This window comes from Chelon labrosus (assembly GCF_963514085.1).
Source record: "Chelon labrosus genome assembly, chromosome: 4".
NCBI classification, from domain to species: domain Eukaryota; kingdom Metazoa; phylum Chordata; class Actinopteri; order Mugiliformes; family Mugilidae; genus Chelon; species Chelon labrosus.
The window spans coordinates 17939430-17951633 of record NC_140340.1 but is presented as its reverse complement, the minus strand read 5'-3'; the positions used below and the strand labels follow the sequence as shown (position 1 = coordinate 17951633).

Sequence of the window (12204 nt, the reverse complement as noted above, 5' to 3'; positions counted from 1 at the left end):
AAGCTGCCCCATCCAGAGGAGATTTATTATTTGCCAGACAGATGGGAATTCACACTGAAATCCAATGATATGCACTGACATTGAAACAAATAACCCAGTCAACAGGTCCAGAGATCATTAACATGAAGACAAACTGAAATGAAACAATGTTGCCTTGAGTATTAAAAGCATAAAGCTTTTTTTTTATTTTTTTGCATTAACAGAGAGCCTGTTGTCAAGATGTTTAAGATACGGAAAGCGAAGGATGATGAGCCGACTGCTCCAGGGCAGGGTAAGTAACTACAATATTGAGAGACTTGCCTTTAATTGTATGCTTTAACTTAAAGCCATTTTGTTCACTGAAGTTTGTAACATTTCTAAAATAACATTATGCATCTCTTTTAATTACAGTGAAAATTAGAAAGAGATCAAAGGTGCCTGGAGTTATGATCACTCAGTATGTGGAAGAACTACCTGAGGACACAACCACTCCAGATTTCAGTCGGAAACCAATTTCTGTCACTATTCAGGAAGGTAACACCATCACTGGCATAACTAATATATAATTTTGTTTTATTGTGAAGATAACACTATTCGACATTCATGCTTACATGTCTGTAGGAAAAACGGCTATCTTCAGAGCAATAATTACTGGCAAACCAACACCAACTGTGACCTGGGTGAGAAATAATGGTGAAATTGATGAAGAAAGGTGCAAAATCCTCTACGATAAAAGTTCGGGTGAACATCAGCTACAGGTGAGATCACAACCTATCCAACAAAAGTAATGTTTAAAATAAAAAATGAAATCATTATCCCGGTTTAGCAAAAAAACAAAACTGACCATCATGTACTGCGTGGTAGATGCCTGATGTAACCGGGGATCAAACTGATACCTACAAGTGTTTTGCCAGAAATGAATATGGAAACGCAGTTGTCACTGCTACACTGAACGTTATTGAAGGTGAGGAAACGTACACTTTTATTCCATCATACAGTGAATAAAAAAAGGAATAAAAAGTTTGATAACCTCACTTCACTTATTTTCTTTTTTGATATAGTTGGCTTTAAAAAGAACAGAGCCATGCAAGAATCAAGAACAGGTACACAGCCTACATTTTATTTCTAGTCATTCACCATTTTTATTTATTTGATGAAAATAACAACCAAGGTGTTTGTTTTGTGTTGTAGCTGTCCGCGAGTTACCTGAGGATTTTAAAAAGTCCTTGAAAACTGTGTAAGTAGGAAGCAAAAAAACTTTCTGAATAATTTTTGTTCAGTTTTGCTGGATTGTTTCTGTTTCACAAGATATACTGTATATATATATATATATATACATATGATCTTTCCTTCCTGGAGGGGTGACATTGAGCAGAAGGAAGAGTCAAAGCCAGAGATCGATGACAAATTTTGGGAACTGCTGATGAGCGCAGACAAGAAAGAGTACAACAGTATCTGTGCACAGTATTGTATCACTGATTTCCGTTGGATGCTGAAGAAGCTAAATGAGAAGAAGACAGAAAGGGCGTATGAGCAAGAAAGGGTATGTCTTAGCTGTGTCTAAGCGTTATTAATGTAATATAATGTCATACATGTATAATGTCTTTAATAACAGAGTGTTGTGATGCAATAAATGTAAACTCTACAATATCGCCACCAATTCCGCCTACTACAGGTTGTTGAAAGACTTTGCAACCTAAAGCCCATTGAAATGAAATCTGACGGTGGTGCAGAGTTTGAACTTGAAATGTCACTCAGAGACATTACCAGCAAGATTTTCTTATTCAAGGTGAGATGTTTCATTTTACAGATGGACTCATTTGCAAAACGTGAATTTTCTTGCATGCATCGCTTTACATGCATCTTTTACGCCTGCTTAACAGGACGGAGTGATGGTTCCATTTGATGCCGATACAGAAGTTAAACATGGACTGAAACAAGTGGGAAAGAAGTTTGTGTTTAGCATCAATGGTGTCAACCCCGAGGATGCAGGATTATACCAAGTGGAAGTTGATGGAGTTAAGGTCTTCTCAACTGACTTAAAACGTAAGATGGTGCTTGAAATAAATTCTCGATGCACTTAACATGTACGCCACACCATACACTTAAAGGAACAGTGCGTAGCTCTGCCCAGTGAGAGCAAACACCTAATCCTTTGTTAAGCTGTAATTTTGTGCTTTGTCTAGTTCCCACTGCAGACTTCTTGGTTAAGATTGAGGATGTGAAAGCAGAGGAAAGAGAAGATGCTTTGTTTGAGTGTCTGGTCTCACAACCTCTGAAGAAGATTACTTGGATGGGGAAGAATGTCCCACTGGAGCAAGGAGATAAATATGACATTCTCGTGTCCGAAGACATGCTGATTCACTCGTTGGTGGTGAAGGACTGTATGCCATTGGACAAAGGAATTTATGCAGCTGTGGCTGGACTTAAATCTTGCAATGCCTGGCTTATAGTGGAAGGTATTTTTTATATATGCTAAATTATATTTTATCGGACTATTCAGCACAAGTTTAAGTTTATATAACTATAAAAATTTAACACTGACTCTGCATTCTCTTTTAGTTGATAATGATCCAAACACTAAGGGAAAGAAGAAGGCTCGTAAGACAACTCGAGCAGGTGGCGGTGGAGCCAATCTTCTGAAGATTGCTCAGGAGCAACATGCTAAGGTAGAAAAGGAGAGGGAGGAGTTGCTTGTAAGGCTAAAGGCGGAGGCAGAAGCAGCAGCCGCTGTGGCTGCAGCTGAAAGGGAAGAAGCTGAGGCCAAAGCAAGAGCAGAAGCAGAAGCTAAAGCAATAGCAGAAGCAGAAGCCAAAGCTAAGGCCAAGGCCAAAGCCAAAGCCAAAGCAAAGGCAAACGCAAAGCCAGGGGCAAAGAAGGGGGCAAAAAAAAAGGTATCAGGAGATGCAGATAAAGGAGGAGCAAGTGCAGATAAAACTGAAGAGGGGGAAGAGGTTGCAGAAGAGGTGGAGGAGGAGGAAGAGGAAGGAGAAGGGGAGGAGGATGAGGGAGCGACCGGAGAAGGTGAACCTGAAAAGGAGGGAGATGCATCTGCTCAAGCTGCTGATGTTGAAGAAGGGGAGCTTGTTCAAGAGAAACGAAAAAGAGTCAGAGCAGGCCCACTGGTCCCTGACACTGTCATTGGTAGGTAACCTCAGAACATACGTGATTGCTTTCTATATATTTCTGTTCCCAGTTAATGCCAGGGTTGTATTTTGTTTAGATCCAGGAGTTTACTTCACCAGTGCTATGTCCGATGTGACTGCTATTATCGGTACTGATGCAGAACTGGTCTGCAGGCTGAACAGTGAGGACTGTGATGGAACTTGGTACAAAGATGGGACAGAGGTGAGGACGGCAAGAGTTCATTGCATGATAGTTTCATCTTTAACCTTCTGAGATTTAAATATATTTACATTACTGTGTATGCATTTCAGATAACCCCTACAGACAATATATGTATAGTTAAAGATGGGACATATCGCAAGCTAATTATCAAAAACTGCACAGAAGATGATGTTGGAAAGTACCGGTGCGAAGCTGATGGGCGTAAAACTGAAGCAGTGCTAAATGTTGAAGGTATCTCAGAATCAATTTGAAACATGAAAGTGCAGCAAAACAAACACAGAGCCACTTTGAAAATATTTGCTTTTTTTAACTAGATCCCCCAAGAATGAACCCAGAGGACCTCGACGAGTTCAAAAAACCTGTCAGAATCAAACATGGAAAAGATGCCGCCTTCAAGGTTACGTTCCTTGGCCGTGAACCCATGAAGATCCAGTGGTTCAATGAGGGTGAAGAGCTGTTCGACGACACCCATATCAAGATCGAGAAATCTTCCTCACACAGCCGCCTGTTGCTAACCAAGTGCCAACGCAAAATCTCAGGAGAAATTAAGATTAAGATTAAAAATGAATGTGGAACAATTGAGGCCATAACAGAGCTCATTGTACTAGGTAATGTTTATTGCCTGCAAATAAAAGTGGTGTGTTTTTAGTTCAGAAAACGGTTAAATATATTATACAATACATGGACACAAGCCCTGTTCATTTTTGTTTTCACTGCAGATAAACCAACAACACCCCTGGGTCCTGTGGATATAATAGAAAGTTCAGCAACCTGTATTGAATTCAAATGGAGGCCTCCCAAAGACAATGGGGGTTCACCAATTACAGACTACATCCTGGAGCGCCAGCAAATTGGCCGGAACAGCTGGAAGAAGTTAGGCAAGATTGGGCCTGAGCCTAAATACCGGGATCCTGATGTGGATCATGGCAGGAAGTATTGTTACCACGTCAGGGCAGAAACTGATCAAGGCACCAGTGAAATGATGGAGACCGATGACATCCAGGCTGGAACAAAAGGTGAGCCTTCTCAAAAATTCCAAATACAGCACATGTTTTTGAGAAAGGCCTTACATGCTCGTATGCTTACTGGATCATTCCTTCAGCATATCCTGGACCTCCTTCCACACCAAAAATCGTCAGTGCTTTCAAAGACTGCATTAATCTTGCTTGGTCTGCACCAAGTAACACTGGAGGAACCAACATTCTGGGCTACAATGTGGAGAAACGCAAGAATGGTAGTAACCTGTGGGGCCAGGTTAACCCACCTGATGAGCCCATCAGAGGTAAGGACATTTCAGAAATGCTGATCATGTTAAATCCTTTGCTTATTGTTGTGACAAAGTAGAGAATCATGTATTTTAAAGACTTAACGGCAATGTTTTATGTGCCAACAGCAAAACAGTATGCAGTGAAGGATGTTGTTGAAGGCCTCGAGTACGAGTTCAGAGTATCGGCTATTAACATTTCTGGTGCTGGGGAGCCCAGTACACCCTCTGAATTTGTTTTTGCAAGAGATCCAAAGAGTGAGTAGTAAACCAATAAAAGCTATATTTTTTGTTAAATCTGCGCTTACACATTGGAGCTTAAATGTTGTGTATACTCTCAGAACCTCCTGGCAAAGTTATTGACCTGAAGGTGACAGACTCGACATATACCACCTTATCGCTGAACTGGACAAAACCCACGGAGGAGGAAGGAGTCCAAGACGAGGCCAAGGGATACTTTGTGGAGCTCAGACCCGCAGAAAACCCAGAATGGAGTCGCTGTAACTCCAGTGCAATAATTATGACTTCCTATACCATTATGGGTCTGAAGTCTATGGCCATGTACTGGGTGAGAGTTCTAGCCACCAACGAGGGTGGGGATGGTGAACATCAAGAACTAGACAACTACATCATTGCAATGCCTCCGCCAGGTGAGTCAACAGGAAGCAAGCCTTCTATAGTAAGAACTTGATGCTTTTTTACTTTCACTTTTCTGATTATATTTTGTCTTCCCTGTGCTACAGTGAGACCTCAATTCACCGACAAAAAAGTGAAGAACTTTGTAGTAATGAGAGCTGGGAACTCTGCTCGAATCAACTTCAACTTCCAGGTTCAATACAATATTCATACGCAAATTTAAACACCCCAGACTCTTTAGTTTAATGTTCTACTGTATATAAAGTGGTGGATTAGACACTTCTGTACCGCTCAACAAAACACTATGAATCCACACCTTATGGTATATCTGCCATTTCTGTTCTTGACAGGCCTCTCCAATACCAGCAATCACATGGCTTAAGGATAGCCACCCTGTACCCAAACATGTGACAGTGAGCAATTCAGACACGTCATCACAGCTCATGATCCCATCGGCAGAGCGCCACGATACCGGGATCTACACCATCATTGTCAAGAACCTTGTTGGTCAGGAGACCTCCAGTGTTGAAATAAGAATCACAGGTTTGTGAAAATTGAGATCCACAATTTCCTGACATTTTATTTACTTACCTGTTTGAGAAATTAATCAGCACGTGGATCTTTTCTTTTAAACTGATGTGTATCGCACATGTAACTAAAACCAGTCAGTGCTAAATGAGGTAAAGCGAAAGCATCTCCAGTATGCAGGAACAATTTGAGGAGACAATGTTAAAGCGCTGAGATAATATTAATGATTTCCTACCTGTTTCTAGACGACCCCAAGCCTCCAGGCCCCGTGGAGCTGGACGAGAACGTGGCAGGAACAGTGACCGTCTCCTGGGCTGCCTCTCCAGATGAGAAGAAAGATGACAGGCTGCACTACATGGTCACCAAGCGTGATTCTGTCAAGCGCACTTGGCAAACCGTAGCTGACCATCTCTTCAATAACAAGTTTACTGCTGTCAACATCATGCCAGGAAGGCAGTATAAGTTCCGGGTGTACACCAAGAATGACATGGGGCTTTCCAAACCCTCAGAGTCAGCAAACTGGGAAGTGAAGAGGATAAAAGGCAAGTTTCAATAGCAGTGACTCAAAACAGCTGTACAGAGCTGAGAAAAGAGTTGATTAGAAGTTGAACATTAAAAGAGAACATAATAATTTAACAGTTTGAGTATTCTTCACATTTATTATTTTTTTCATAGGTTAATTTTCCAGTTGATTCAACATGTTGTTCAAACACAAACATAATTGATACACATAGGGTTAGGGCAAGGCGTCAGCACACGCGTGAGTATTGAGCTGCAAACAATTAGTTGAGTAACTGATCAAAAGGAAGTTAATCAGCAACGATTTTAGTCTTCATTTAATCTTTTCAGCAAACAAATACCTGTTTTGGACCATTGCTTTGATTAGTCAGGCACAATATGAATTGAACAAATCAGTTTAGGCTCTGAGAAATTAGCGTGCTACTTCCTGCCACTAAAACAAATTCCTCGTATGTGCAAACATACGTGGCAATAAAGACAATTTTGATTCTGATTCTATGCAATCTCATAATGTCACAATGACATAAGGGAGAACATACTGTACACCAAACCTTAAGGTTAATTGTAATTGTTAATTAACATCTTATTTGCCTAATATAAGTGAAAATCAACATAATGGTACGTGTGAAATAAACAAATTACTTAACAATTTACAAGCATATACTGTACACAGATTGCATTTGTCGGCCCCCCTTAAACGTTCTCTTGTATTCTCCCAGAAACATTTTCCGTGAAGCTTCCCGTCTCCAAGGGCTGCAGCTTTGAGGCCCCTCCTTCGTTCTCTGTTCCACTAAAAACGCACAACAGTCCAGAAAGCTACGAGTGTTACATGAGTTGTGCAGTGACGGGAAACCCCAGACCATATGTTACCTGGTACAGAAATAATGTCAGCCTCAACACCAACACCAACTACTACATCACCAACACATGTGGAGTCTGCTCCATGGTGATACTCAAAGTTGGGGCCAAGGACAGTGGGGATTACTCTGTCATTGCAGAAAACCCTCTCGGCAGAGTGGAGTGTTCGACTAAACTGGTTGTTAAAGGTAAAATATTCTTCGCACTTTTTTGGTACACTTTAAATTCTGTTTATACGTCGCTCCGTTTTAACATTCCCCTTCTCTTCCTCCTTCAGATTAGGATGATACAGCGGTTGTGAACTCCTCAAGAATCCTGCAACACATAAATTGAGTATGGCTGGATTTGCTATACTGAAAATCTGCTGTTATCCGTGTTTTGTTTGTTTGTGAATTACTGTATTATTGTGTTTGAATAAATTGTGACGGTGAAAATGAAGTATGAAAAAACATACATAAAGGAAGGACTATTGATAACTAGCCACAGAAGTTTCAAATGCGAAAGTAGTCGAGCACAAATTCTACTCGATTTATCTCCTGAGCAGCATGACAAATGTTTCTGAGATTCAAAACCACTCTCGATATACCACTCTCTCGTATATATACAACATTTATTGAGCTATTATTCCCTGAGCTACTTTTCTTTGCTGTTCAAATGTTGAACCCATCCTAAGCACCGACAGAATATCTAGATGGACGAACCTTTTTGTGGCATCACCTGTGGGATTCTTGGAGAGCGGTTTTAACACTCAATAAAGGTGGCACCAGCTGTCACCATCTTGGTACTGCCTGACTCCTCCTAAACCCTGGGTCATTCAAATATAGTCAGAGAGGTTGTGCATGAATGTAGTTTAGGTGGGTGGATAATGCCTAGGTAGACTGTTACCAACATGTGAAGCCATCCAACTGTGACTAAAAGCGGCCATGCCCTTAATTATGCATAACTGGTATCAAATGTCAAGTTTTTTAGTCCAGGACACCCAAAATTTGACTATGAATTTGCCAGTTTGCTGCAATCACAGTTTTCTGCGTAGCTCCCGGCCATACTGCGAAGCATTCATGAGCCTTTCCATTTACTAACTCCATGTGCACTGCTTCCACCTTGCCAAGTGTCACATGGTATCAGATGTCTCTTTTACTGCGAACATGTGTTTGCACGCTTTCAGGGGATATTGCAAGTCTGTTATGGAAAGTCATAAATGATCAAATTTCCTGTGCATGACTAAGTGCAATGTTGCAAACAACTGCACGTCTTCGCGTGTAAAGTCCTAGGACTCACAAATATTATCAGTAGCCACACGGCAACCTGTTGTTATTCACACAGCTCTTTAGTGGGTATTTACTGCAGTGGGCTTTGGCATTTAAAAGCTTATAAAAGTATGCGAACATTATTTAACAATTCCTTGGACTAGCATTCAAAGAAATACTAGTTTGGGCTCTTGTATAATATAAAGAACAGAAATAAAACAACAATTTCAATATAATAAACCAAAAGATAGCGCCTCTGAGTATATAAATATATGAAACCTGTGGATTTTTGGCAATTGCCCAGACGGTTTTAGCCATTTCTGTGTTGTTTAATAATGAAAACCACGTAGGCTGATGCAGTGTTTTCCAGTGAAACTACATAAAAAAGTGAAAAAAAAACAAACAAACAAACAAAAAAAAACGCTAACACAGATGGGTTTATCTTTGTTCATGATGCACTGGGTTGTGCAACATTAGCTTGTTTTGTCATTGTTTCGCCGGGTAGAATTCAAAGCTCCTGCCTTTGGTGACCTTCTGCAATAAATGCCTTCAAGAACATCAAGCCTCTCGTATCAGCTTTACATGCCTGAGAACAGTCATAGTTCCTGTGCCACACATCCGCTTTTACTGCACGGCTGGAAATATCCACGCACACACACACACACACACACACAATCATGCTCAAACTGGGCATAGCTCTGTTATTACTAAGACCACAATAACTGGGAGGCGGTTTAAGGTGCTAGCAATCCTGACTCCATGAGGAATCTGACATGTAAGTAAATACCCTCAAGGTGGTCAGAGTGTTCAACAGGAAGTATATTTCTCTGTGTTGAAAAATGACTTTTACTTACACCACCCTTACTGATTGTTTACTGAATTGTTTTAATTTTACTATAAGGCTAGTGCAGAAACCACTCCCTTCTTATACTGTGAACAAACAAGGCTGCTTTAATGCAAAGAAAGAAAGTCGCCTGAATGTGTTGATCAATCATTGATCATATGTTCATGTTCAAAGTACTACTAATAATATAAATAATACATAATTAGATACACCTCATCTTACTCTGGCATGGGAAATATTCATTATTAGAGAATTGTTCATTGTTAATTCATCGCTGCCATCTATTAGACCAGATTGTTCAAATAGATGGTCATAGATACGAGGTGAGATAGTCTTACACAATGCTTACAGAGACAGCCAGATGTAAGTGCTTACTTAGATTTAAACACAAAAAAACACATCATCAATAAACCATAAATTAGAAATAGTCTGCCAGTCACCTGCCAATTTTTGAACACTTCTACAAGGAGCCTGACCTCACCCAATAAAAGCACCGTATTTTTAGCTGGTGTCAGCAGGACTCATCCGTGCATCTAAACAGTAACATAAGGCTTTGTTCTTCTCGTAATTCCACAAGAGAGTCACCATAAGCATATTTGTCTGTCAACACTAGTCGGACAATAAATGTGTTTTTACTTTCAGCTCCACGATTTTGAGTATGATCAAACTTAGCGACTTAGCAAACGCAAAACTGTTCAGAACTTAAATGCACACTAATATTGACCCAATTCTCCTGCAAATGCTTGCCTAATATGGAAAGCAAAGCTATGGGTGCGCAATCAACTTAATAGTGATACTTTTTCACTCTACATAAACTAAATATATAACTTAATTCAAAAATAATTTTCATTACCACAACTAAACATCCTTCCCAAGATGCAAGGGCGGGAGCAACAAGGCTATTCTCCTTTTATATACAGTAAACACGGCAAAGAAATGCACTGGGAGCGTGTCAAAGTGTCCAAGTGTCAATGTGCATTTTCTGTTCAAAGATATATTAAAATATTAATAGAACACCATAGGTGGTCTTATATCTTAAAAAAAAAATGAACGGGCTGCATTTTGCTTTTTGATTGTGAATGTCTTCAGTGGGCTGTCTTACACATGTACCCGTACTAGTCTGCATATGTTGTGAGTGGATAGTTTGAAATGGGAAATAGTGAAGTTGGTCAAGCATTTGAGAAGTAGATAAATATACTGTATGTTTAGATGATGTTTTCAAAAGCACCTGTGTAATAGGCAACATGGCAATATGCCAGTTAAGTAAAAGCAATAATTTAAATGGTCTTTAACTGCCATGAGAAGACAATAAAGCATCTAGTATGTATACATCAATTGAGGAAGCTCTTACATTTGACACCAACAAGCCAAAGCTATGGCCATCCGAGGGTGAGGCTTACAGTCTTTCCTCCCTCCCACCTTCTTCAGGTTGTGATTTATGCCAAAAACAAAAAAGCAATCCCCTTTCTTGGCAGGCACCACGTCTGACAACGTAGGAGCTTGTCGCAGAGTCATTGGCATTCCTGTAAGGATTTAATAGCTTGTAGAGGCAACAGTGAGGCAACACTCAAATATCAGACTGGGAAGCAGCACCACTGAAGAGGATTAGAGGAGAACTGAGGTGAGTTCATCATTCATCTTGCACACAGCACCAGTGTTAAATGAAGATGTTAAGTATTGACAGATGGCTGCAGTGCTGGACATGAATCCCTCTTAACGTTCGGTCCAAAGACAACACTAAGTTCTAATGATTGCCCATAAACAAAATTGAGCTGTCTGGTTGAATGGTTTTCTAATTTGCCCTTAATACATGTTTTGTATAAGGTTTGTGCAAGTTTAAATGAAAACTCTAGAGGCTACCTGAGTCTGTTCCTAAAGTTTAGAAAATGCAAATATATGCTAATGCAACCTTCCGACTGAAATGGTGACTGCTCACAACATTTCAAATTAACAGACAAACTTTCTGTGGTCACTGGGTCTAATGTACTTTTTTTTCTAAGTAAGTTGACAAAACAAAAATATAAAGTATATATTCATAATTCAACCTATATGTTCTCAATCATCCAACAACCTTTGTACTATTTGTTGCAGCTTTACGCACCCAAACATGTCTAGATTTTAGTAGGATCAAACTAAATATTTTAATCCCTCGCGATGTCTTATCCACTCATCTTTCTCTCTATTTTTACGGCTCTTAAAAACCATTAAATCTCTGCAACTGTAACTAACACTGTAACTACCTAATAACCCAAATTAAGAAAAGCGACACTCTCAGCATCAACGTTAACTCCTTACATAGCCGCTTGCTTCCTGAACATGCCCATAGCAGTGGCTAGCTTTTAATCATTTTTATGATGCCCTCAGTCTCTGAGTATGCTGTCCCGTGCTATATTTCAGCACTGGTCACGGGAGCAGCTGGTGGCTTTAACACCAACAAGCCGCACAGGCCATGTGAAACCCATAAAAACTACTTTCACTACAAGGAGGGCGTTGGAGTATGTCAAAAGCCGAGCAAAAACATTTTCATTTTAAGCAGTCTTAAAACTTAGGGAATACATCTGCACAAAAATATAATGGTAAATTAAGAGCTCATCACAAATTTTAAGTGGCAAGCAGTTTCAAGTTACGTAAAGTTCTGATTGTGGTTCATTTAGGTATGGCTGTAGCATATTTATTGCAACGCTTTCTCTTTTGACACATGCAAATTGAAAACTGTCGAAAATGTCAGTAGTTTGGGCAGAGTAGGGTAATTTATTCTGTCATTGTCATCATTTTGACTTGCACTCGACGTCTTAGGAATGCTTAACTCAGAGACTGTGTGATGTGAGTTTTGTGTACATAGTGTTTTCATTTATCTATCGATAACTTTTGTTGAATCTGAGCCCAGAGATTATAACAGTCATATATGTATGGTAAAATTACAATAACCTTGATTTTATTTTAAATTAAGGTCAATTACACAACCCTTGTGTGCTTCAGAA

At 39.9% G+C, this 12204-nt stretch overlaps 1 protein-coding gene across 1 annotated transcript; it reads left to right on the top strand.

Moving 5' to 3' along the window:
• Positions 1–219: 219 nt before the first annotated feature.
• igfn1.3 (immunoglobulin like and fibronectin type III domain containing 1, tandem duplicate 3) lies at positions 220–7414 on the top strand (the record flags this gene model as incomplete). The annotated part of the gene is made up of 23 exons (XM_084542938.1): positions 220–271; positions 391–513; positions 601–737; positions 844–943; positions 1041–1082; positions 1171–1216; positions 1339–1522; positions 1655–1768; positions 1863–2025; positions 2166–2438; positions 2542–3123; positions 3203–3327; positions 3417–3558; positions 3642–3935; positions 4047–4343; positions 4430–4609; positions 4721–4849; positions 4933–5241; positions 5335–5420; positions 5578–5770; positions 6001–6297; positions 6994–7320; positions 7410–7414. 23 exons carry the CDS (start codon positions 220–222, stop codon positions 7412–7414), a joined length of 4200 nt encoding a protein of 1399 aa, XP_084399064.1.
• Positions 7415–12204: the final 4790 nt, after the last annotated feature.